At 39.5% G+C, this 27,626-nt stretch overlaps 1 protein-coding gene across 3 annotated transcripts in view; it reads right to left on the bottom strand.

The window, feature by feature from the left end:
- KDM1B (lysine demethylase 1B) overlaps window positions 1–27,441 on the bottom strand; it is a 46,366-nt gene extending 18,925 nt beyond the window's left edge. For all 3 annotated transcript variants that reach the window (XR_015553972.1, XM_087438069.1, XM_087438068.1), the window contains exons 1-12: window positions 27,345–27,441; window positions 26,986–27,029; window positions 23,221–23,320; window positions 22,145–22,272; window positions 20,990–21,079; window positions 20,312–20,423; window positions 17,654–17,770; window positions 8,993–9,031; window positions 5,539–5,743; window positions 3,706–3,890; window positions 626–802; window positions 182–256 (exon numbers count right to left, since the gene is read on the bottom strand). Coding sequence is in view for 2 of the 3 variants with exons in the window: in XM_087438069.1 (XP_087294195.1) it covers window positions 182–256; window positions 626–802; window positions 3,706–3,890; window positions 5,539–5,743; window positions 8,993–9,031; window positions 17,654–17,770; window positions 20,312–20,423; window positions 20,990–21,079; window positions 22,145–22,272; window positions 23,221–23,307 (1,215 nt within the window). In the remaining variant the exon portion in view is untranslated. The remainder of the gene's footprint in view (window positions 1–181; window positions 257–625; window positions 803–3,705; window positions 3,891–5,538; window positions 5,744–8,992; window positions 9,032–17,653; window positions 17,771–20,311; window positions 20,424–20,989; window positions 21,080–22,144; window positions 22,273–23,220; window positions 23,321–26,985; window positions 27,030–27,344) is intronic.
- Between the last annotated feature and the right edge of the window lie 185 nt (window positions 27,442–27,626).

Here is a 27,626-nt window from a genome sequence, read left to right as displayed (position 1 = left end):
TTTCTTTTTTTAAACCAATTTCAAATTTTGCATCTCTTCTAGGATCGACTGTAAAGATATAAAGATATAATGTATTTAGCATTCTTCGCTAAAATCAGGAACTGGTTTCTAAGTCTTAGAAAATTTTGACCAAAGGAGCAATTAACCATCTGTTTCCGCCTCCATGTGCCAAAAATCTTACCTTAATTCCAAAGTTATGCAGTTGCCTAGCAGCTGCTAATCCTGCCGGACCAGCCCCGATAATTATGACTGATTTCTTTAAAAAAAAAAAGAAAAGACAAGGGAACAAAAATCTAATTAGAGCAATGAAAACAACGTGTTGTTTCAGTTGTTCTGGTACTAACTGCCAGGCAATGTTAGCTTATCTACATTTCTTTGATGTCCGTAAAAAGTTACATATTTTCATAAAGATTACGGTCCTACTTGTCTTGAGTAATCCCTTCCTCTTTTCTACAGTCTAGGGAATCAGTGCTTGCTATTCTCCTCCACGGAGGCACATATTCTAACAAAGTCTTGCTTTAGACTTTCATAGTGATAACATGACTTTAACTAGTATTATTAACAATGCACTAACTAGCATTTATCATGACAGATGGCGGTGTTATTGCTAGAGATAGTCACCTACATTGTGGTAATCTTTAGGAAGAAGATGCTGGTCGGCACTGACGCTGAGAACTCCTGTGTTGATGAGACCTTTTCTCGTCATAAAATAAAGTATCCTCTCCACTTCCTGAACACATCGAATGCGCACGAGGCCCCGGACAATGATGTGAGGAATACATTTCTGAGGAGTAAGAGCTTCCTGTGTTTGGAAATAAAACCAAACTGTTAAAGCAAACAAATAAAAAACAACTCTTGGTTCCTCAAAAAGTTCAACATAGAATTACCACACGACCCAGCAATTGCACTCCTAGGTATGTAACCAGAAGAACTGGAAACACGTTCAAACAAAATGTTCACAGCAGCACTACTCGAATAACCAAAAGGTGGGAACTATCCAAGTGTCCATCCATTGATGAATGGATAAACAAAATGTGGTCTATCCAGACATGGAATATTATTCAGTCATATAAAGGAATGAGGCACTGACACATGCTGCCACATGGATGAACCCTGAAAACATCATGCTAAGTGAAGAAACTAGCTACAAAAGGCCCATATTTGTGAGATTCCATTTATATGAAATACTTGGAATAGGCAAATCGAGAGAGAGAGAAAGTAGATTAGTGGTTGCTTGAGGCTGGGGGAAGAGAGAAATGGGAAGTCACTGCTTAATGGGTATGGAGCTTCTGCCTGGGGTAATGAAAAAGTTCTGGAACTAGATAGTGCTGATGGCTATACACCATTGTATATGTACTTAATGCCACTGAATTGTACATTAAAACAGTATGGAGATTCCTCAAAAAATTAAAAATAGAAATACCTTATGATCCAGCTATCCCACTACTGGGTATCTACCCAAAGAACCTGCAATCAACAATCCAAAGAGGCTTATGCACCCCTATGTTCATCGCAGCATTATTCACTATAGCCAAGACATGGAAGCAACCCAAGTGTCCCACAACTGATGATTGGATAAAGAAGATATGATATATATATATACAGTGGAATATTACTCAGTCAGAAGAAACAACAAAATCGTCCCATTTGCAACAACACGGATGGACCTGGAGGGTATTATGTTAAGCAAAATAAGCCAGAAAGACAAAGACAAACACTGCATGATTTCACTCATATGCGGAAGATAAACCAACACACGGACAGATAGAACTATTTGGTGGTTACCAGGGGCTCGGGGGGTGGGGGGGGGGCACAAGGGGTGGTGGGATGAATTTAAATGGTGACTGACAAACAATAATGTACAACAAAAATTTCACAATAAAAAAAAGAAAAAACAGTAAAAATGGTAAATTTTACGTTGTGTATTTTACTACAATTAAATAAAACCTCTCAGGGTAATTCAAATCCATCATTTATCACTAAGATATAAAAGATCACTAAGAAAACAAAAGATCAAAGGGAAGTTTGCCTGGTGAAGAAAAAAAAAGAAGGAAGGAACAAAAGGAAGACATAGCCATTTGTATTTTATCACCTAAGTTTCCCATCACCGAGAATAACCGCTCCAGGGAGTGTGGGGGCAGACTACATCCCAGTATATTCCTGACTCAATAAACCACACAACAAAGGCCACTGCAGAAACCCAGGCTGCTGCCTGTACTGGCAGCAGGAAAAATTGGATTCTTATCACCAATAAGACGTGATGGAACCCATTTAGGAAGTTGTTAAAAAAAAAAAAGAGAGACACTGCCTTTCTCGGCTCACCCCAGCTTTGGCAAGGCCTCGGTCCATTTCAGAGATTCAAGAGTAACCAGGCCATTGCCTCGGCCCAGTGTCCCACAGGCATGGGAGCGAGGGGTCCTCACCCCAGGCCTCTCCTCTACTTGCCCCCAACCCCCAGCTCCACCAGATCCTGATCAAACAAAGGAAGATGACTAACTGGAAGTGTTCAAGAAATAACATGTACACATTGGCTCAGATCGCTGTAGAAGATAAAACATTTGTATTTATGAAGTTTAAAAAAAATCATGTCAAAGTTTTTGATTCTTTTAAAGCAAACATATTTGTGTTTTTCCACGGGAGTATTAAATATATACAATACATACTATCTTATTGTTAAAAATTAAAATAGATCCAGACTGACAAGTTCAGGGATTTTTCTATAAGATTCCTCCCCTGTGTAAGCCAAATTTCAAAGTCAACTAAAAAATGTGAAGAAAAATGAATCCAAAGCTGTTGCTGAAAAGTGTCTCTTTACAACTTATTCACAGGAAATTCTGACCACAATTTTGTTCAGTTCAGCAAATGTTTATTGAGCATCTACCTCAAGCCTGCTGGGGAGGAAATGAGTAAGTCCACCTTGTCTACCTTCTCACCTGGGTATAATGCCTAGACATTGCCTTAACAGCCACAGCTTAATCAGGTCATCTCATCCTGGAGTCTAATCCAGTGAAATGCCAGGGTGGAATGCTTTAATCAAGATTACCTTGGCAGAATTGCAAAATGTCTGCATTTAGCAGTCACTCAAATAATTGCAGAAGGAATTAATAAATCAGAAAAATACTAGGGTCAGGAAAGCCTTTGTTTTATAAAAAAGCTTGTATCCCACCCCCCAACTTATTTTCACCCCTTTCAAGGAGGGTGCTCTGCGAGGCCCCTAATATTTATTCAGTCCCAACAGAGAGCAAAGCACTAGTCTCAGTTGTTCGAGGATAATGAGGTGAACAAGAATCTCTGCCCCATGGGTTTATAATCCAACCTTTAGTGTTTCATTTTTTCTCTCCTGGCATTGCCACCAGAACACTTTGAACCAAACTTTGCACCTTATACTCACTCACCAGAGAGCCAAGAATTCTGATCACATATGGTCTAAAGTGGTGGGTCTCAGAAAAGGGAGACTTTGCTCCCATCTGGCAATATCTGAAGTCATTTTGGTTGTCACAACTGGGAAGTGCTACTGGCTTCTAGTGGATAGAGGCCAGGGATGCTGCTAAACATCCTACAATGCACAGGACAGCCCTCCCACACACTAAATTATCCATCCAAAACGTCAACACTGCTGAGATGGAGAAACGCTGGTAAAAGAGCTCCTCTCTTTCCACAAAAGTCTCTGTCCACGTGCTGTTAGCTACCACGCCCTCCACTTACTTTGCAGTTAGTATACCACAGTGCAAGGATGAGGTTCCGCAGAGCCAGGTACATGGTGGGGTCTCGGGAATACTCCGGGAACTCATAGAGCTCATCCAGCTCCATCACGTCTGGCCTCACGCACAGGGCTTTGCCGCACTCATTGGGCTGGTAGAAAGGCTGGAAGTACCGGTTCATGCCTGGAACTGACAGGAGACAGAACAGGCAAATCCTACAAGCTGTAACTTCCACATCCGGGGAAACTAAAGAGCAAAAACAAACCAAAAGGGAGAGCCTAGACAAGCCCCATAGTCTGTCCTACACAAATATTTCTGCTTCCTCCATCCAGTCAGACAAAATATGCATGAATTAAATATTTTTCCCTTTCTGTCATCACAAATTCAATTTCTGTGGCATAGAAATGTTTTTTTCATTTTTAATTGTGGTAAAAATAAAACACATACCATAAAATTTACCATCTTAACCATGTTTAAGTGTACAGTTCAGTAGTGTTAAGTATATTCACATTGTTATGCCACAGATCTCCAGAACTTGTATATCCTGTAAGACTGAAACTCTATACCCACTGAACACCAACTCCTCAGGTAAATATATTTTAAAAGTAATTTTTATTAGAATTTTTCTGATTATAAAATGAATAGGTTCACAAAAATAAGTAACAACCACTAACTCCTGGTAACCCTTGAGTGGTGGGGTTACATTTAGGAGGAAAGTCTATCAGTTCTGTTTCTACAACTAGAGAATATTAATATAACAGATATTTTTTATAAAGCCAGAAAAAAATGCTGTTTTCTAATCTGCTTTTTAAAGTTTATGACATCATGAACATTTTCCCATGTCATTAAATATGACTTCAATGGACATATATTTTATTTATTATTTAACCATCCCCCTCCTGCTGGGCATTTAAATTTCATCCAATTATTTCACTAGTATAAACAATGCCACGCAAACTTCTTTGCATATAAATCTCCAGACTTACGTTTGATAATCTACTTTGATAATTTAGGATAAATTCCTAGGGTCAAAGGGAATCTATTTTGAGGTTTTCGATTCATGCTGCCAAATTGTCCTTCATAAATGTACACGCCCACTAGCGGTATTTGGGTGCCTGTTTCATTCCACCGTCCTTAACGCTGGGATTTATCACTTCAGCTTTGACTTCAACCACATCTACATTTTTAGAGGGCCCAATGTTATTAGTTAAAAATCTTAAGATAGGACCACAATGTCAAAATCTATTTGCACCATCAAAAATGAAGTCTGTTAGTGTGCAGGCAGAAGATCTAGAATTCTCACTTGTACACTAGGAATTCTGATGTAGAATTTTTAAGATTCCTTTAAAGTACATGGTCAACAGCATGCCTGCCTGACCTGAAGTTTTCAATTTTTTCAAGAGTGGATCATTTTTCTGAGATCACCAATGGCATAATGAGGAGCAGAAAGACTCAGAAAAAAGAAGAGCTGCTCATATAGTCACAACTTTCTTCTGATCTGTCAGAATCTGTGTGATCATCAAATTACGCAGTGATCCAACTTTCAAATAAATACTCATTAAACCCCATAGACATGATGCCTGGACAAGTGTTACAGGCTTTCTGAACTACTGAGGGAAAAATGAACTTGCAAATTATTAATTAAATTAAATTAATGTATATCATTAATACAAAAATGATATGACTGATCCACAGTATAACCAAATCCACGAAATAACGAGGTGCTTTATATCGTATGTTGAACATATTAAAAAAGTCTTTTCCATTCTGCTCACCCACACATGCCCAGGGAAAGAGGGGGGAAGGGAAAGCAGGGTGTGCCAGGACCAGCTCTCACCCAGCACAGAGGGGACTGCCTTGGAGTGCTCCAGCTTCCCGGGGCTGGCGTCGCTGGCTGCGCGGTTCGTGCTGGTGCAGGAGGGGCTCATGCCAACGCAGTCGGGGTAGTAGGCAGAGAGCAGGGGTGCTGCCACGCTGTCTTTCAGCAAAGGAGGTAGGATGAGCATGGAGTACCACCAATGGTTGGAAACTTCCGACACTCTCTGAAATGGGGCAGAGCAAGACAAAGAGAGGCAAGGGCAGACAAGGAATGTACATGCAGACTCAGCCAAGGACAGATGATTCTCCTCATTGCATTCATCCTTAATCCTCTACTCTGCCTTTTCCCACTCAACAGTCTTACACCCGAGTTCTGCACACTCAGATTTAGAAACAAAAATGCTTGGCGATTCCCAGAAAGAATGTTTCCTAGGCAGAGTTCCTTCAGATAGACGGCAACAGCCTCCCCCTCTCCCCTGCCCCTCCTCAAAAAAAACCCCAACTTTAGGTAAGTCTTAAAGCTCATCCATTTCCCATATTGCAAGCCTAGGTTTAAGTTTGACAGGAGAAATTTCTTTCTTTTCAGGAATCATTTATCATCCATCCCCTCTTTTTACTTAGGATCAAAAGATAATCGAAATTGAGCAAGTTGGCATAGAAAATCATTCTCCTAAGTAGTAGTCAAGCATTCCTGCTTTTTGCCAGAGGTTACTAAAAAACTTTCAGAGGGGACAGGACACTATAACCATCAAAATAAGATGCTAAATGTAGAAATGAACAAAAAAAAGCTATTTTCGGTCTTAAAATATGTGATCACATTCAAGAGTTGCTTTACCATATGGAGTCACTGGATCAAAGCATCCCACGATGACTAACTACAGCAATAAAAATAAACTTACTTGGCTTCTGAAGCAACACTGCCACAAATCCTACGTTAGACAGCCTTTTCTAAACGTGATCTTGAATGTATACGCCAAGAATTCTAAGAATCTGATACAGAAACCTGAAATTCAGGGACCCTCTGTTGTCAGTTCTCCATGCTCCCAGCAAATGCCAGCTGGCATCAAGCAGGGGTTTCTGAACTCAAGGTTTACAGGGTGAAGCTAGTTTGGAGATGCGTTTTGTTTGGCCTCCATATTTCACAGAGTCCAAATCTAGGGCAAGCATTTTTCAGTTTACTACAAGCCCAACACCCCGTATAAAATACTCCTAGCTGCTTAACACATTCATTTTATTTGCCTGACCCCTCAGGCCATTTCAGTCTGCAATCTTTGTTCTCAAGGTGTGTTTTAGGTTTGGCTACCCTTGACCAGCCTGTGCTGTACCGAAAAGAAGGCAAGCTTCAGTCCCTTCCCCAACACACGAGGGGTGCCTCTGTGGGCCTCCCTCCAAGCTCAGCCCCAAGGAGAGAATAAAATGAGTGTTCAGATCCTGACATTCCAAATGGACCATGTAGAGGGCAGAATGTAGGTGCCTTAAAAAACATGAACCCAGACTCTTCCCAGTCTCTTCCATTTTCTGGAAGTCTTGTAGCTGTGTTGGTAAATTGAGTCAGGACCAAGAGACACCCTGCCATCCTGTTACCTCCCCCTAGTCTCTCTTCCCCCCTTGAAGCCCACTTGAGGGTGCTCCAACCAGCCTCGGCATTGGAATATGAGAAACTCAAACAGTGACTAATAAACTAGCACTTGATCTTGCCATTCCAAGTGTGTTCTCTCAACACACTCACCATTCCTGGACACCTGGATATAATTTTGTTGATATGCCATCGAAAATCCCACTCTCACCTTTAATACACATACCACTGAAGAAATCACACTTGATATAGTCAATCTATTAGCACACTATACTACGTTAAATAGCATTCCCCCAAAATTCACGTCCACCCAAAACCTAAGAATGTGACCTTATTTGGAAATAGGGTCTTTGCAGATTTAATTAGGTCACAATGGAGTCAAGTGAGCCCTAAATTCACTATGACTGGTGTCCTTATAAGAGGAGAAGAGACACAGAGACAGGGGAGACACATAGGAAGACGGTCATGTGATGATGCAGGCAGAGACTGGAGTGATGCTTCTATAAGCCAAGGATTGCTGGCAACACCAGAAGCTGGAAGAGGCAAAAAAGAATCCTCCCCTAGAGGCCTCAGGGGGAGCACGACCCTGCTAACACCTTGATTTCAGACTTAGAGCTTCTGGAACTATGAAACAATAAACTTCTGTTGCTTTAAACCACCCAGTTTGCAGTAATTTGTTATGGCAGCCCTAGGAAACTAACACAGGCACTCAAAATTTAGAAACTGCTTTAAAAGTCACCCTAAAATCCGTAGGAATAGAAAAAGGGTAAGGTTGGTGATTATGGCTATAAACCTGCTCCTGACTCTTTCTTAACTGAACACAAAAATAAATAACTGGCAGATGAGCATCCAAGGACTCCTCTGAACTTTTTAAAGTTCTTACATCCCAAGAATATGGTCTCTGTCCTAAAGTTCAGATTCTTCTGTGTGCAAAATGGGCTGAATATTAGGGGATGGATTCATAGGGTATTGTAACTGTATTTAAAGTTATTTTTTACTTTCTTTCTATAATGTCAGCCTGTCTACCCTAAATCTAGAAATTATTTGGGCACTGCTTTACTATGGAAATGTTTGTGGGTAAGACTATATTATTTAAAAAAATATACATGTGTATGTGCATCTCACACACCCCTTTGTATAAGAGAATGGATTTAAAGGAGATTTGCTAGGTCTCAATTCTCCCAGTGCCTAAAAATCAGTCATAGTCCCTGAGATTCAGACATCCAGAAAAACTGCAAATTAACAATCCCGAATCACTGAAATGCAAAATAACTCAGAATCTCAGAATTTTAGAAACTCAGAATTTTTAAAAAATCATCTTCCAAAACAGCCACTGGATGTGGTTTTATGGCCCATGGACTTTGCCAGCTCAGGTAGCAATGTTTATTAAGACAAATGAAATGTGACGAGGCTTTGCCAGCTGGAGATGCTGCTTCCCCTTCCATATCTGGGCAGGGACAGGACAAAGCAGTCACGATAAGGTCAGAATACACAAGAACACTCTCACAGCTGAATCTGGGCCAAGACCATCAAATTACGGGCCTCTTGCCCTTTTCGTGGAAGGACTCAAGTGGAGGTAAGGTCATAAAGCCACCCATGAAAAACAAGTCTAACAAGCCTGATCCTTGTCATAAGGCAAGGTAGCAATTTCTTCCTTTTTATTTCCTTTTAATGTAGAGCAATATAACTTTTTTTTTTTTTAAGTTGGGGGAGAATCACCCGTAATACCACTATTGCTAGCATTTTCATCGTATAGTTATCATGTTAGATGAAAAAGCCCTTGACCAGTAACCAAAGAAAGAGAGAAACTCATAAAACTGTTATTGTCATTTGCTTATAGTACTTATATCACCAAAGATGCAATGAACTCTAGTCTAGAATATGCAGAAATACTCACTAGATCTTCTGGAAGAGAACAGTGATCTGAGGTCTCTGGCTGCAAAAGAAAATCAAGTGTTAATTAGGCTTACTTATGAAATACAGTCTTCTGTGTCGATTTACCTTCAATAAGATACTCCTTTTCACCTATTACACTGGCAAAGAAAAAAAGTGTGATAAAACACTGTATGAGCGAGGGTATGGGGAAGATAGCTACTCTCATAAGGATGTCCTAGGTGGAAATCTACAGGAATATAACAACTCCGGAGAGCAATTTGACAAAATATGAAATTTTACATGCTTGGTAATTTGGCATTGTCTTGTATAACTGAAGATATACACACCATAGGCCCAGCAATTCTAACCTTGTTATAATTTCTAGAGAGATCCTCGTACACGTACACCAACACAAGTACTAGAAATTTTTCAAAGGAGCATTGTTTGAGATAGAAAAAAGCTAAAAACAAGCCAGAAGTCCATCAAGAGTAAAATGGATAAATAAACTGTATTATATTCAAACAATGTCCTGCTACACAGCCATGAGAAGGAACAAACTACAACTACGTGCTACAACATGGATGCACTCACAAACAACATGAGAGAAAGAAGCCAGACCCAAAAGAATACACACTGTATGATTCCATTTACGTCAAGTTCAAAAGCAAGCAAAACGTCTATAGTGTTGTAAGTCAGAACAGCAAGTGGGAGAGCAAGGGATGGAGGTTGTGAGTGAAAGGGGCTACAAGGGAGTTTCTGAGGGGCTCCTAGGTGTTCAATTTCTTTGCTGGGAGCCGGCTAAATGGGTATTTTGTGAAAATTCATTGAGCTATGGCGTTTTGATTTGTGAATTTTCTGTTTATATATTTCAATTAAAAGGTTACCTAAATAAACTGAAGATTGGCATACCATATGGTCTGGTCAATATATTCCAGAGAAACTCTTGCACGTGTGAATTAGGAGAGGCGTGTAAGAATGCTCACAGAAGCACTGTACATGATAGCCAAAAACTAGACACAACCCTCAAGTCCACGAACAGGAGAACAGATACGATGTGGTAGACTCACACTATGCAATACTATAGAGCAAGGATGCATGTGAAAAACTTCAGTGCTGAGCGAAAAGAGCAAGTTGCAGACAAATACAAACAATGCAATTTATAACCAGTACAAAAATATGCAAAACTTGACGTGTTGTTTAGGGTTTCATAAATACGTTTTAACTCTGTAACAAAAAGCAGAGGAATAATAAATGCAAAATTCAGAATATTTCTTGCCCTTGCAGGGGAGGGAGAGGAAGATAACTACCACGGGGCACCCAGGGAGTTACAGGGCACTGGTAATGCTGTTTCTAAAACTTGGTGCTAGGTACATGACTGTTGCTTTAATTCTTTACTCCTTTTCCTTTTTTGTGAGGAAGATCAGCCCTGAGCTAACATCCATGCTAATCCTCCTCTTTTTGCTGAGGAAGACCAGCTCTGAGCTAACATCCATTGCCAATCCTCCTTTTTTTTTTCCCCCCCAAAGTCCCAGTAGATAGTTGTGTGTCATAGTTGCACGTCCTTCTAGTTGCTGGATGTGGGACGCGGCCTCAGCATGGCCGGAGAAGAGGTGCGTCGGTGCGTGCCCGGGATCCGAACCCAGGCCGCCAGCAGCGGAGCGCACGCACTTAACCACTAAGCCACGGGGCCGGCCCTAATTCTTTATTCCTTACACACAAATTATAAGTCCTCCTTTTGTCTACGAATTATTTCATACTAAAACAACTGTATATACCCTTTGACACAAATTTCATTTCTAGGTATTGATCCTACAAATATACCAAAAAATGGCATAGATATAAAGCTATTCACTGCAGCACTGTCACTAACAGTAAATATTTAAAAGTCACCTAAAGGCCCTTCAATCACGCTAAATTCATCATGATACATCCAGTCAGCGGACTGATTATTATACAGTCTTTAAAGAGAAAGAGATCTTTATGTACTGATACGGAAGCACCACTATGATATATGAAATGACAAAAGCGAGCTCCAGGGGCCAGCCTGGTGGTGCAAGCGGTTAAGTGCGCGCACTTCACTGTGGCGGCCCGGGGTTCGCAGGTTCGGATCCCGGGCATGCACCGATGCACTGCTTGGCACGCCATGCTGTGGCGGCGTCCCATATAAAGTAGAGGAAGATGGGCATGGATGTTAGCCCAGTGTCAGTCTTCCTCCGCAAAAAAAAAAAAAAAAAAAAAAAAAGCGAGCTCCAAAACAGCGTGTGTAGTTTGCTACCATTCTTTTTCACGTTGTTTTACAAACCTTTCCAGACTTTGTCCTTGGCAGAATACCAAACTGAAAACCAAAGTGACTCCAGGTCAATAAACATCATTTAAATAAATATTTCAAAAGTTCAGGCTCTGGATGCTAATCAATTCAGACTGGAGCAAGAGAATCTCAAAGGACGATTTCTTGAGGGGAGGAGCGGGGAAGAGACTTAAAAGATGTGAGACCATCCTCAGAAGCTGGAATTTAAGAAGACCATAAAGCCTTCAAGTTGAGATGAGTGGGAGGAGAGAAAGGCAACTAAGTTTTCAAAAACTTAAGGAATCTGACACCTCTGAGCCCTTCTGGAAAAAAAGTACATGATGTTAAAATACATCCAACCACGTGATGAATCATCATAACCTGAGGCAGCAGGGACTGTGGTAAGAGAAATTATGGGGAGCAGTAAATCCACGTAAATACAGAAGCAAGAGTAAACAGTGGAAGGAATATGGTTAGAGAAGATAAATGATTATTTACTCCAACAGAGTAAACTAAACTAAAACCCAAAACAAACACCAACAAAAATGGGAAGAGACGAATGGGGAAGTGGGTTGAAGTATGATGTAATTTATTTTTCCTCTTTCACAGCAGGGTGTTGATTAATATAACCTAAAATTGAAACCCAATTTTTTAAAAAAGTTAGAGAGAGTCCAATTTCCTAACACTCTCATCATATATTTTCTTAACCTTTTAGGGAGTTTTTAGAAACTGCTATTTCTTGAGATGAAGAAATAATTATCCTATGTTCAGCAATTTCTTCTTTCACTTTGGCTTCTTTTTCTTATTTTAAGTTACATTGTATTAAAATCAATCATTTTATGTAAAACCAGTTATTTATCAGCCAGGCTTTCTCCTTGTATACATGCAGGAATACTCTTGAAGAAATCTCATTTAATGATGGTTATTTCATGATGATGCCTACATGAATTTTTTTTTTCCTATCATCTTTGTTCTTTTCTATATTGCTTAAATTTTTCAATGATAAACACATATCATTTGTCTAAAAACAAGCTCATTCTAAAGAAAACTTGAGACTTTTCAAAATCTACTTAAATTGAAGAAATTGAAAATGACAATTACCACCCAAGGAAAAATCAAGTAAACAAAAAAAGGAACACAGATAAGCTGAACAATTAGTAGAGATGAAGTCAAAGTTGTACATTCTATTATGAGCAGGTAAAAGAGAGGAGAGATTATAGATAAATCCAAACTATAGTTAAACCAAAGCTAGTCAAAGCACAGTGCAAAATCACTTGAATATAAACTTTTTATATGAAAATATAAATTAAAGTCACACCTAGTGTTTAGTAACATAATATTATTACACAAAACATTGAAAATATTCCTTTAGTTGTTTAGAACAACTGTTTGGAAACTTCAGAGAAATAGGGTGAGTGAAAATGGCCCAAAGGCTAGTCTCTATTAAAATAGTCTGCTATTTTTGACTGCTCCTTGGCTGAACTCCCCTTTATTATAATGAAATGCCACTGACTCTACTCTTCCCTTGAGAAGTAATCTGGGGCACAGGTGCTAGTTAAGTTCAGAGCAACCATGATATTGTTTCGGCTGGCTGGACACGCTCCCCTTCCCCACACAAGCTTGTGCTTCTTTACTCAAAGCCCAGTTCCCATCAGTGGACCTACTGAGCCCAGAAAATGAATTACCCACCCCCTTCCCATTTTCTTCTCTTCTATCCCTCAGAGACATCTTTTACTCTGAAGGTTGAGCTCGAGAATCAATTTAGGGCTAAACTGAAAGATTTTCAGAATGAGTCTTGTTAATTCCAGGATCCCAGTCCCAGGCTTAGATCTGTGCTTTCCACCTCTCACTCTCAAATTATCAACATTAAAAATAAAAGAAGACTACTACTGTAGATCCCACCAACTTAAAAGGAGAATAGGGGGACAATGCAAAGAACTTTAAGTCGACAAATCTGACAACGTAGATGAAACAAATTTCTTGAAAAACACAGCTTGCCAAAACTGATAGAATAAATCACCTGACTAGCCATTTATCCATTAACGAATTTGAATTTGTAATATCAAAACTTCTCACAAAGAAAACTGGCCCAAACGGCTTCACTAGTACTAAACACTAAAGAAGAAACAATATCAACCTTACATAAACTCTTTAACAAAATAGAGGAGGAGGATATACTTCTCTGTTCATTCTATGGAACCAGCATAACTCTGACAGCAGAACCTGACAAGGATATCACAAAAAAAGAAAATGACCGAGTATCCATCATGAAGACGGATGCAAAAACTTTTAACAAAATACTAGCAAACTGAATCCAACAACACCTTAAAAGGATAATATAGTAAGAACAAGTAGAATTTTTTTTCCAGGAATGCAAGGTTGTTTCAACATTCCAGAATCGGTGTAATTCACCACATTAACAGATTAAAGGATAAAAACTGTACGATCATCATAAAAGATACAAAAAAGGTATTTGACAAGATCTAACATCTATTCCTAATAAAACGTTCTCAGCAAACCAGGAATAGAAAAGAACTTTCTCAATCTGATAAAGGGCATCTGAGAAAAGTGATAGTCAATATTATACATAATGATAAAACACTGAACACATTCTTCCTAAAGTCAGGAACAAGGCAAGGATGTCTGCTCTCCCACTTGTATTCAACACCCTAGTGGTGGTCCTGACCAACATAATAAGGCAAGAAAAAGACAGAGCAAAAAGACTGAGTTTTTTAAAAAAACAAAACAGTCTTTATTCACAGTTGATATGATTGTGGAAAACCCAAAGGAATCTACAAAACCATCTACGGAATTTAATAAGTGAAGTCAACAAAGTCTCTGGGCATAAAGTCAATATGCACAAATAAATTGCATTTCTATATAATTGCAACAAACAACTTGAAAATACAGTTAAAAGTAAATTCTACTTACAGACACATAAAAAATAAAATATCTACAAATAAATTTAACAAAAGACATCCTCAGTGAAAACCAGAAAACATTGTTGGGAGAAATTAAAGACTCTGAAAAGATGAGAGATATACCACGCTCATGGGTCAGAACAGGGTCAAGAAACGTTCTCTGTAAAGGGCAAGACAGTATTTTAGGCTCTGTGGATCACAAGGTCTCTGTTGCAACTCCTCTGACATTGTAGCATGAAAGCAGCCATAGACAATACCCAATGAACGAGCATGTCCGTGTTCCAATAAAACTTTATTTTCAAAAACAGGCGGGGGGCCAGATTTGGCCGCTGAGCCACAGATTGCTGACCTTTGGATGACAAGACAGAAGAACGAAAGGATATCAATTCTCCCTCAAATGATCTACAGATTCAATGCAAAATCCCAGAGGTTTTTTTTGTAGATACTGACAAGATGATAATAGAATTTACATGGTAACATAAAGGACCTTAGAATAGCCAAAATAATCTTGAAAAAGAAAAACCAAGTTGGAAGAACTTACACTACCTGATTTTAAGACTTACTATAAAGATACAATAATCAAGACAGCAGAGTATTGGGTAAGCATAAACAAAGAAATCAATGGAATAGAGTCCAGAAATAGACCTACATGCATAGCCAAATGATTTTTGATAATGGTGCCAAGACAATTCAATGGGAAAAAAGTCTTTTCAACAAGTGGTACTGAACAACTAAATACTTACATGAAAAAAAAACTGAATCTTGGCCTATTATCTCCCATCAAAACCAAAAGTTAACCTGACATAGATTAATGACCTAAAGGTAAAGGCTGAAACTATAAAGCTCCTCAAAGAAAACACAGGAGACTATCTGTGCAAGTTGAGAGGTAGTCAATGATTTCTCAGAAAAGATACAAAAAGTTCTAAGCATAAAAGAAAAATGGATAAACTCAGTTTCAAAATTAAAAACTCCTGCTCATCAAAAGACCTATTAAGAAAATGAAAAGGAAAGAAAAGCACTAGCAAAAAATATTCAAGATACATATCTATATCCATATTACATAATTCCTACAAGACAAACTAAACTTTTAACAAAGACTTGGACAGGGCCGGCCCTGTGGCTTGGCGGTTGAGTGAGCGCGCTCCGCTGCTGGCAGCCCGGGTTTGGATCCCGGGCGCGCAACGACGCACCGCTTCTCCAGCCATGCTGAGGCCATGTCCCACATACAGCAACTAGAAGGATGTGCAGCTATGACATACAACAATCTACTGGGGCTTTGGGGGGGAAATAAATAAATAAATAAATAAAATCTTTAAAAAAAAAAAAAAAAAGACTTGGACAGATATTTCTCCAAAGAACTACTATGAATGACCAATAAGCATATGAAAAGATGCTCAACATCACTAGTTATCAGGGAAATGCAAATTAAAACCAAAATGATATACTAGTACATACCCACTAGAAGGACTAAAATTTAAAAAGAAAAAAAGGAACACCACAAAATGTTGTAATATGGCACAACTGTGGGAAACCATTTGGTAGTTTCTTAAACAAATATAACTTTACCATATGACTCAGCAATTCCACACCCATGCATTTATTCTTAAGAAATGAAAACAGAGGTCCACAAAAACACTTGCACAGAATGTTCACTATAGTTTTATTCATAATAGCAAAAAACTTAAAACAACAAATGCCCTTCAACAAGAAAATGGTTAAAAGAATTATGGTATATCCATCCAATGAATTATCACTCAGCAATAAAAAGAAAGAAACTACTGATTCATGCAACAACACACATGAATCTCAACACAATTTTACTCAGTGGAAGAAACCAAGCACAAAAGAGTATATATTTGCTGATTCCACTTTCATTAAGTTCAAAAGCAGGCAAAACTCTGCTTAGAGAATAGAAATAAGAATAGTGGTTGCCTTTGTGGGGGAGAGAAGAACATAAAGGGAATTTTTTAGGGTGGTGAAAACATTGCATAAAGATCTGTGCATATAATTACAGGATGTAATTATACCTCAACAAAAACAAAAGGCAATTTTACATCTATTAAAAATACTACCACTCAGTGCAGGTAAGGTTTTGATAAAATGATCACTCTGAGCTATAGGTCTTCAGACCTTTAAAAAGTAGTTTAGATATTTGTATCAAGAGCCTTAAAAAACATGCCTGTGATAAATACGTAATCAAATGCATTAAAGAAAGTACTAGTAGGATAAATGAATTGTTAAGAGTGATTACCTATTAGGGTAGAAAGGAAAAGACGGTTAAGGAGGACTTCCACTTTTATTTGTATACTGTATGTGTGTGTATACATATTTATATATACATACATATATTCACTTTACTTTTTTTAACCTCTGAGATTATATTTATGTAATACTTATGTAAAATTTAAAACAATAAAAAAAACCCTCCTAAACATTCATACACTTTTTCTCACCCTCTCACTTTGCAAAATCTTCCAAATATTTTTACAATAATTATGAGTTGCTTTAATAGTTATATCTTAAATCTCAGGCTTTTAAAAACTTGACCATAAACTTTATAAAGCTCTTCATTCATTCTTTAAAAGGGAAATATTTGAACTAAGGAAATATTTTGCTGGTGATGATTGCAAATCTTCGTGAATATACCCTAAACCACTGAACTGTATACTTAAAAAGGGTGAATTTTAAGGTATGTGCATTATATCAATTTTTAAAAAAGAAAGTATTTTACTTCTAAGATTACAATGATTCATAATATTCTTTAATGTACTGAAGGAACTAGGGATGGTTGTGTAGATTAATGCTTTAACAGATTAAAGCAGCTACAGTTTTTAAACACCAAGTAATTGCCAAGTGTCAAAAAAGGCACATTATACCAACTACAGCAGATTCCTTACTGCCCAAACATATCCATTCACTCCTTCTTCCTTACTAATAGGACCTTGATTTTGTTTGATATTGTAACATGCTCAGTTATAAAATACTCTCTTCCTCTGCCTCTACTGTTGTTCAGAGTTGCTGCATGATCCTGTTCTAGCCAATGAGATATAAACAGAAATCTACTGTTGGAACTTCCAGGAAAGCTCCTGTTTTCCCAATAAAAGAGGGAGAGACTCAGCTGGTACACCCCTCTCGCCCTTTGCCTTTCCCCTCTTTTCTGCTTAGAATTTGGACACGATGACTGATGATGTAGCAACTCTCTTGTGGCTGAACCATCTTGTGTTGAAACTGGAAACTAGAAGGAGACTTTCTTGGGCTACCATACCAACCCTGGACAGTCTATTTCCAAACTGCTTATAATGAGAAAAAAATAAAATCCTTAATTGGTTAAGCCATTGTAGTTAGAGTTCTGTTATATGTGGACCAATTCAATCCTGACACAATGATCAATGTAATAAATGAAAAATATACACCATTACTGAAAACTAAATTAATTTATCAATTAATTCAAAAGGAAAACCAACAGAAATCATACCTTAACAGCAGTATTTGGTTTTATACCACACTGATAGGTCCTTGCTATCTGTGGAGTAAGCTGGATTTCCTTGGTAAGTTGTCTCCATTTTCTACACTCAGGTTTTGTACACTGAACCTAGACGAAAAGTAATAAACCAACGTCAATGAGCTGACTAATCTCAAGCTAGCATTTCTATCCTGCACCGCTCACTTTGCCATCTTCTCCACATGATTTGACCAACTTTTTAGCACTTCTAAGTACTTCTTCTTTCCCTTGCATCACCACCACCCATACAATCCATTTGTACACCATCAGGGTAATTTCTGATTCAATACTAGCTCAGGCACCAGGAAAGTGCAAACAGGGATCTGACTACTGTTGTCAGAAAGATTTTCCAGCTCTAATCTAAAGAAATAATCACAGTAAATTTAGTTACAGTCGGTCAGAAAGCACACACACTAAATGTAATGTGGTATCCTGGACTGGATCCCACAACAGTAAAAAGACACTAGTGGAAAAACTGATGAAATCCAAATCACGTCTGCAATGTAGTTATTAGTACTGTACCAATGTTAATTTCTGAATTTGACAAATAATCGTGGTGTGTTAGACGATAACACTAGGAGAAACTGGGTGAAGGATACATGGGAACTCTCTGTACTATGTTTGCAACTTTTCTGTAAGTTTAAAATTATGGCAAAATAAAAACTTTATGGAAAAAAAGCGTGTGGATATCTATCTGTAAAAGAATGAAATTGAGGGGCTGGTCCGGTGACGTAGTGGTTAAAGTTTGGCATGCTCCGCTTCGGTGGCCCAGGGTTCACAGGTTTGGATCCCAGGTGCAGAACTGTACCACTCATCAAGCCATGCTGTGGTGGTGACCCACATACAAAATAGAGGAAGACTGGCAGAGATGGTAGCTCAGGGCCAATCTTCCTTATCAAAAAAAAAAAAAAAGAATGAAGTCGGACCCCTACTTCATACATATATAAAAATTAACTCAAAGTGGATCAAACACCTTAATGTAAGAGCTAAAATGATAAATCTCTTAGAAGAAAACACAGGAGTCAATCTTCATGACCTCAGATTTGGCAGTGGATTCTTAGATATGACACCAAAAGCACAATCAACAAAAGAAAAAATGAATAGATTGAACTTCATCAAAATTAAAAACTTTTGTGCCTCAAAGGACACTATCAAGAAAGTGAAAAGACAACCTAGAGAATAGGAGAAAACAGGTGCAAATCATATATCTGATAAGGGTTTAGCATCTAGAATACATAAAGAACTCTTACAACTCAACAACAAAAGACAAACAATCCAATTTAAAAATAGGCAAAAGACTTGAACAGATATTTCTCCAAAGAAGATATACAAATGGCTAACAAGCACATGAAAAGATGCATTAGTCATTAGGGAAGTGTAAATCAAAACCGCAATGAGATAACATGTCCCACCCACTAGGATAGCTAAAATTAAAAAAATGGAAACAACAGTTGGTGAGGGTGCGGAGAAACTTGAACCTTCATACGTCGCTGGTGAGAATGAGAGATGGTGCAGCAGTTAGCTGTGGAAAAGAGTTTGGTGGTCCTTCAAAAAGTTAAACATAGAATTATCGTATGACTCAACCATATTATTTCTCGGTATATACCAAAAAGAACTGAAAACAGGCGTTCAAATAAGTAATTGTACACAAATGTTCACAGCAGTACATTTGCAATAAAAGGTGGAAACAACCCAAATGTCCATCAACAGATGAATGGATAAATAAAATGTGGCAAATCCATATAGTGGAATATTATTCACCCATAAAAAGGAATGAAGTACTAATATATGCTACAATCTGGATGAATCTCAAAAACATTACGCTAAGTAAAAGAAGCCAGTCATGAAAGGTCATGTATGGCATGATTCCTTTATATAAAACATCCCAAATCGGTAAATTCATAAAGACAGAAAGCAGAATAGTAGTTGCAAGGGGTTGGGGGGAGGGAGGAATGAGAGGTGATTGCTTAATGGGCACAGGTTTCCTCTGTGAATGATGAAAATGCTTTGGAATTAGATAAGACGTGGTGGTTGCACAACATTGTGAATGTACTAAATGCCACTGAATTGTACACTTTAAAATAGTTAATTTTATGTTATGTAATTCAAAACAAATTGTGCAAGAGAAGCTCAGAATTACCTATGATATTAAAAATACTGGCAAATCATTAAATGATGGTATATTTATCTAATACATGCAATCACTAAAATATATTTTCAAAGAATGGCTAAATGGAAAAATAATACAAAGTTAAATAAAAAACTAAAACTTAACGAAAAAATTATATGCAAAGTATGATTTTAAACCTAGTTAGGATTTGTATATAAAGCACCAAATTGTGTATAAATATATACATAAAAATAGAAACAGAAAAAAAGGTCAGAGAGATATGTACCAAGCTTAGCAATGGCTATCACCAGCTGGTGGTGAGTCTTTAGTTTCTTCTTTATACTATGTTGAATTATCTATGTTTTCTACAAAAATAAAAAATGTGATTTGCTTTAATAGACATAAAAAGAACAATAAGTGTAACAAAGGAAAGATTTGCTAAAAATCAGTATGTTCGTCCATTCCTCTTGCTTTCAGCTCCACAAATGCTTTCGAGAACAATAAAGCGTTATCGTTTTTACCCAGTAGGGGAGCTGCTGGTCTGCCATGAAAGCTTTGGGACTAGGTTCAGTTTTCCCATTGCTAGTCCATATTTTTTTCCACGCAGTATATTTGTCATATCCATCCTTATGGCTGAAAAAGAATAAAAAATAAATGTATAAAGCTACAAGTTAATCGGGTTTTCAAAACAGGTGGCAGGTTAGTAAATCTTACGTAAAGGACTTAACTCGCCATGTTATGAGGAGGTGGGAAAGTTATAACAGCACCCATAATACAGGCTGTTGGGAATGGTGCCTTCTCATCACTTTAGTATCTGAAACTATTAAGAAAGGGTGGCTACCTGTCTGTCCACTGCCCTTTAGTCCTCAGCACCCTCCCCCAAATCTCTGCATCCCTCCCGCTACGCACCATCACAGAATAGCAAAGCACCTCCTAGATTTTTCAGAACTTGCAGATTATAGAGAATAATTGTCTCATAGCACATATTTTTTGGGTCCTGAGTGTGCACACACATAAGGACACACACACACGCATACTACAGCATCAAAGTTCTGGCACAGCTGTAATCAGCACAGGCATGACTGAAATGGTGGAATAATTCAGTAAGCCTGGGGGCTCAATCCTAACTGTCTGAGCCCCCCGCTGTCCCAGCCACTGTCCCCCCCACCACGGAAACCTTAAACAACTAGCGAACAAACCTTCTGTAGTAATGGTCAAAGCATTCATTACAGAAATGCTCCCCACAGGAGAGGTGATACCATCGGGATGTGTAGCCGTTTTTGGCACATCTGAAAATAGCAAAAACATGTAGCTTTGGTAATAAATAAACATTTCTTCTCTCTTTTTTTTAAAAAAAAAACATGTATTAAGCACCTCCTATGCCCATTTTTCAGTATCTCCACTTAGAATCCTAACAACCAGGAGCTAACAACAGGAAATGGAATGCATGATTGATATGTAACAATACACGGTGAGGACACAGGGATTAGACCAGTGGTACCTAACCCAGCTGGCTGCACAGAAGGGCTGGGACTGAAGAGTTTTATCAAGACTCCCTGGAGCAATGACAGAGCTTTATGACACAAAACAAGGGATGTCACTGTGCTTACTGCAAGCTGCATGTGTGTGAAGGAGAGAAGTGTAATCTCTAGCAACATCTGGCCCAATATTGAATAGTGAACGAATCTGGCCAACGGGAATCTGACCATTGAGTAAGCAATCTGGCAAATATAACCTGTCAAACAGCCAACAATTTAGTAAAAGAACGACATACAATGCCACTACGAACACTAACACCACCGTCTCTTTGTGATTTAAAAAACAGGATTTTTTCCAGGTTCTATTGAATCTTAAGCCTTAATTGAAGATTTTTCTCTGGAAGTAAAAGGTCATGCTTGGGTCATCCCAATAAACGGGCAAGAGTGCAGTTAGCTACAGAGTTTCAATGAGACCCATATATGTCTATTGGAAGAGGAGGTATGTTATACGAGGGAGAAAAGCAGCATAGTGAAAGTAAACACGTGCTGGTCTCCACAGGGAGCTCAAGGGTTCTCTCTACTGTGTCCCCACCTCTCAGCCCATCCCACCCCCAACCCCCAGGAGAGATACAGCTATGGTCAGTGGGATTTGAGGACACTGATTGGCCACTATGCAGAGCTGACATGGCTAGGTCTAACACGAGGAGCATATAGGAGGGTGTGGTGTGTACAGAATATACAAGTCACGTCTCTATTATTAGATGACTTCAGTATGTATATCTATCTTTAGGAAAACTATCTTCGAGGATGACGGTTCCCACAAAGAATGCTCTCACGGGCAGGAATGTGAAGCCAAGACACGCCATCTAAACAGACCTTTCAGAAGCACTTGCAAAGCACACGGGACACGTTGCCGTGCAGCCCGCCTTTTCACACTTTCTGTACTTCTTCTCTGATCCACCATCTTCGTCCTCGTCTGTCGTCTCTGTTGCTTTTTTCTTCGCCTGAGGAAGAACCAGCTGAGGTTAAGATTTTACTCGCGTGGCCAAGGGTGAAGGTGGTGGAAGGTTTACTGAAAGCACTTCCACGTTAGGAGGAGTTCTAAACGTGAAGATCAACAACATCCTGGCAGTAGGTCAGGAGCTAACAATATAGCAATTTTCTTGAGACTGCACTGTGTAAATAATTCACTAACTTGCCAGAAATACAGAACCAGCACTTTAACGATAGGTCTCTGAGTAGAGAACTAAAATGCACGGGAGCCTTTCTTCGGAAAAAGCTGGATCAGTCAAAACAAAAGCCACTCTCAAATTAAGATTTATTTTTTTTACTTAGAGCAGTTATAGCCTCTCAGTACTACAGATAAAAAACTAGGTGACAGATAAAAACTGGACTGTTGGTGGTGAACACAGTGCAGTCTGTACAGAAACTGAAATATAGCAATGTACACCTGAAATTTACAGTGTTGTAAGCCAATATGACCCAAATAATTTTTTCAGAAAACTAGAAAAATTCTAGAAAAAGAATTACATCATTCAATATTAAAAAAAAAAAAAAAAAAGCCCTACAAAAGAGATGGCAGCAAGTAACCTGCCAACAGCACCCGACCAACTACAAGCTGAAGTCCAAATTCCTATGAATGACACAAGGCAAGCACGATCTGGCCCCAGCTCACACCCTGGGGGCAACCACACAGCTGCGATTCTCGGAACACCCTACGGTGATTCACACTCTGTGCCTTATCTTTGCTGTTCCCTCTCCCAGACATGTTTTTTCCTACATTGTATCACTTTATCACACTGGACTGTGATTGTCTTGGGGTGAATTTCTCCACTAGACTACGAACTCCTCGAGGACTGGAATTATATCTTTTCATCTCTAATTCTTCGGTCCCAAGCATAATAATGCTGTGTGCTCAAAACAGGTGCACTGAATGACCAAATGAATAATACCTGCCTCCCGGAGCTCCTCAAAGGAAGGTTATCTGGAGAATGATCAAAAGATGCTTTTTTCTTTGTCCTTCCCCGTGGGGTTGCCATTGTTTCAGAAAGTCTGCAAAAAAAAAAGAAAAGAAAAAAAATTAAACCATTAAATACTAGCATCTGCTAATACTTTCAACACTCTGGAGCAGGGTTCTTATGTAATTTAGTAGGTAAGAGTATATTCTCTGCAGTTAGACTACCTGAGTGTGACACCACTGCTTTCAAGTTACTTAACGTCTCTGAGCCTCAGTGTTCTTATCAACTAAATGGACACAGCAAGACTGTACGACAGTATCGGTGTGAGGATTAAGTAAGATTTAAAATAAACCTATTTAAAGCACCATGCTGTCACATTACAAGTATTCAATAAATGTTATCCATTAGTAGTATGTACATTTAAAAATGAGAATTAAAATGAGAAACATACCACACAAATGACCAATAAACAAATTACACTACTGTCTGTAAAATTCAATAAGTAAAAACACCTAGTTTTTGTCTATGTTCTTCTCCATCTTACTGTGTCTTCCTAGTAGTTCCTGAATTTTGATCTCTTATACTTTAAAAGGAAAACTCACTCATTCCTTCTCAGTAAAACCCAACAAATAAATCTCAGGCACACTGTATAGTCACTACTGAATATGGGAATCTGGGTTAGATCGTCACTGGTATCTTCTACTGGAAAAATGTTATGAGTTCTCAAACTAGTCTAATAACAGCACAGTTAAACAAACATTAAGAACCAAGAGTCTATAAGAAAAATAATGCATAGTAATCATGAATGATTAAGAGTTATCAAATAAGTATTTTTCTAACTAAACTAGATAAGGAATGAAAAACGTGTAGCATAAGTACTCAATAATATATGGACTCCACAGTTTTCACATATCTCCTCACCCGATCCAGTGTATTTACTACGCACACACTTACACAAAATGATAGCATGAAAAGTAAATAGGACATACCTATGGATAAGGAATTTGAAAGTGGAAAAGTGTTAGCATAAGATACAAATTCCACATATAGAATCTCAATCTTGGAGAAAAGCTTTGAGGGGCTTGTAATCCCATTGTTTCACATCTGTGGGTTGTTCTAACATTCATTAGGAGCATTTGTATGGATTATTAACATCATGTGTGAAAACTTTCAGTCTGCCATCTACATCGCCTTTGAGAAATCTTGACACTAATGTTATGGATAATTTTCCTTTGACTCTGTCTTCACTTTCTTAAAACCATTTTGTTAGTTGTGAACACGTAAACTCTATACATATTCTGAAACGCATTATAGTTCTTTAAGCATTAAATAAGTTGCTATTTAGTTCTGCAGCACTCATTATACCGCTGGATAAAGCACTAATAATGTTTAAAGTACTACTGTCTACCTGTAATCGTTGGACCCAAAGAAGGCTTTCCGGATCACATTTATATTTTCAAGAGTGCCCAATCTAACAAATCTCTTTATATAAAACATATATCCGGGGGGCTGGCCTGGTGGTGTAGTGGTTAATTTCTCATGCTCTGCTTCAGCGGCCCGGGGTTCGCAGGTCTGGATCCCAGTCGTGGACCTGCGCACCACTTATCAAGCCATGCTGTGGTGGTGTCCCACATACAAAATAGAGGAAGATGGGCACAGATGTTAGCTCGGGGCCAATTCTCCTCAGCAAAAAGAGGACAATTGGCAACAGACGTTAGCTCAGGGCTAACCTTTCTCACCAAAAAAATAAAAATAAAACATATATCCATTATTCATAAAATGACCCACAAATAAAGCATATGTAAACATGTAAATGTATAGTATATGTAAGTATTGCAGCAAAAATATTTGAGTCTAATGTGGGGAACATAAATAAAATCAGCCTAGGTTCACGTAACATTTGAGACTGTCATCTAGGAATTCTCAAAAGAAAGCAGAGTTTCTGGAAATTTCATCAAACATTTTTAATCCAACTGTATTCTAGAAAATATGTACTTAACTGCAATAAAGAATGATATAATTTGAGAAATGGTTAAGAGGAAATGAAAATATTAGCTACAAAAGCCATTATTAGTTCTGTGTTGTCTGGGAAAAATATAATGGAAGATTTTTAGGGTAGCACATTTTCACCTTTAATTATACAATTAATAGTTATGTACCCCTATCCTGGGCCGGCCCTGTGGCTTGGTGGTTAAGTGCGCGCGCTGCAATGCTGGTGGCCCGGGTTCGGATCCCGGGTGCGCATCGAGGCACCACTTCTCCGTCCATCCTGAGGCCGAGTCCCACATACAGCAACTAGAAGGATGTGCAGCTATGACATACAACTATCTACTGGGGCTTTGGGGGGAAAAAATAAAATAAATAAAATCTTTAAAAAAAAAAAAATAGTTATGTACCCCTATCCTTTTTTGACACTTACTATAATTCTGTATTTTCACTATTACTGAGTTCTTGTGGCTTAAAATGGAGGAAAAAAATTTTAAGTAAAGCTGGAAGAATTACAGTTATTGTGCTTTTAAATATAATCTTAGAAATACTGATCAAAAGCATCATTAAAACAAACTAGTATACTAAACATGGTTTCCCACCTGGTTCTTCAAATTAACAAATACATCTAAGTTTATAATCAATTTGTTTCATGTTCAATATGATTTTATAACCATATTTCTTCCTAATTTTCAATTCATAGCTTTGGTGTTCTTTTAATCTGACAAAAGAGAGGAAAAAAGTGGGGTTTTTTGGGGTAAATATATAAGTGGATATATCAATGTCTAGATTTCTATTTTAATAATTCCCAGGATTTTTTTCTTAAGTAGCTTCTTCAGAAAGTTTTTTTAAAAAACACACAGAATTCATAAAAATATGAATCAAAAGGACTCCAGGTTGGAATGAAAATTTACAGTGACGTCTGCATAATTTCTAAAAATAGGACAAATTACTAGAAACTTCTCCAGAGACAACAGCAACAGGAATTTCCCTTTGGGCCACTTAAAACCAGGCAAGACTCGCACCTGACTGCACCCACACTAATCAAATTTTCCGAAATACAGATCCAGTTCAATTGCCTAAATGTTTTGTTGACTACTTTCTCTGCCTGGAAGACAATTAATTATTGACGGTCATTTTCTCATGTACCTCCTGGAGAAATCTCTCCACTCGCCTTTCTTCCACTTAAATAGATCTTTTCTTTAAAAAAAACCAACCAAACAAAACGCAAAAGCCTTGAGGTGTGTGTGTATATGTGGAGCGACGGATCTCCCCAGATGGACTCCTCCACGCTCACCCAGGGGAAGGCTGGGCCTCCATCTGGCTGGGTTCCATATCACGGAACCCCAACTTTCTACAGCTGGGCCTGCCTCTTCCTTCCTCTTTCACCTGCCGGCTGCTAGGCTGTTGACTAACAGCTACTGTAATCGGGCCGCCCCCTCCGGGTCCCCAGTCCCGGAGGAGTTACCCCAGCAACCTGGTAATGCCGATCGTGTCTCGACGCGTGCCGGCTGTGCTGGAGTCTGACTACAACACCTGCAAGGCTGGGGGCTCCTCGCCGCCACACCACCGGCTGCAAAGAACACGCGAGGGGGTTCCCACACCCGGACTGTGGGATTCCCCCCCGGAGCAGACGCTCCCCAGGTGACAGGGCTCTCACACCCCCAAGAGGGAGCCCCAACGTTCCCTGTGCCAGATGCAGCCGCCTCGCTTTCCGAAAAGCTTTCTCGTCTCTTCTCCGAACTCGGAGAAGCAACAGCCTCCAGGGCTCACCTTTGCGCTGAAGAGGTGCAGAGAGTCGCGGGGAGAAGGCACCGCTAGACAGAAAGGAAACATTGAGGGGGGTTAGGAGGGACCCGCAACACCGCGACGAATCGGGGAACCCGGTCTCACAACACCCCGGCCCGGGAATTCCCCCTTCCGCAGACAGGGATCCCCACCCCGCACCCCACTTCCAATCCGGGGAGCGAAGTCTCAGCCCCTCGGGCACGCGTCCACCTCCCACCCCGGCGAAGGGCGCTGCGCACGGGCAGAAGGGGAGCTTGCACCCCAGCCAAACTGCTTTGTGCAGAGCTGTCACCCGAAATCCGCCGCCGCCCCCACGCCCGCCCCCGGAGCCGCGTGCCCCCCACCTCGGAGCGCGGGCGAGACGGTGCGCGCCGCCCCGGGCTGCGGGCGCCTCTCCGGAGCCGCGCGCCGCGGGCACAAGACAGCAGGTTCCGCGCCGCGAGCCGCAGCCTCCGCTCGGCCGCCGCCGCCGCCGCTTCCGCCCCTGTCACGGCGTGACCCGGGGTGGGAGGAGCCGGCGGGCCCAGGGAGGAGGAGGGTCCCCGCCTGCCTCCTCGCCGCGGCGCTCGCCCCGCCCCGGCCATTTCCGCCGCTGCGCAAGCCGGGGCGCCTAGGGAGGGGCGGGG

This window comes from Ceratotherium simum, chromosome 13 (assembly GCF_057802395.1).
Source record: "Ceratotherium simum simum isolate JZ-2026a chromosome 13, ASM5780239v1, whole genome shotgun sequence".
Taxonomy (NCBI): Eukaryota; Metazoa; Chordata; class Mammalia; order Perissodactyla; family Rhinocerotidae; genus Ceratotherium; species Ceratotherium simum.
Note: the sequence above shows the minus strand (reverse complement) of the source record. Positions and strands in the feature narration are given on the sequence as shown.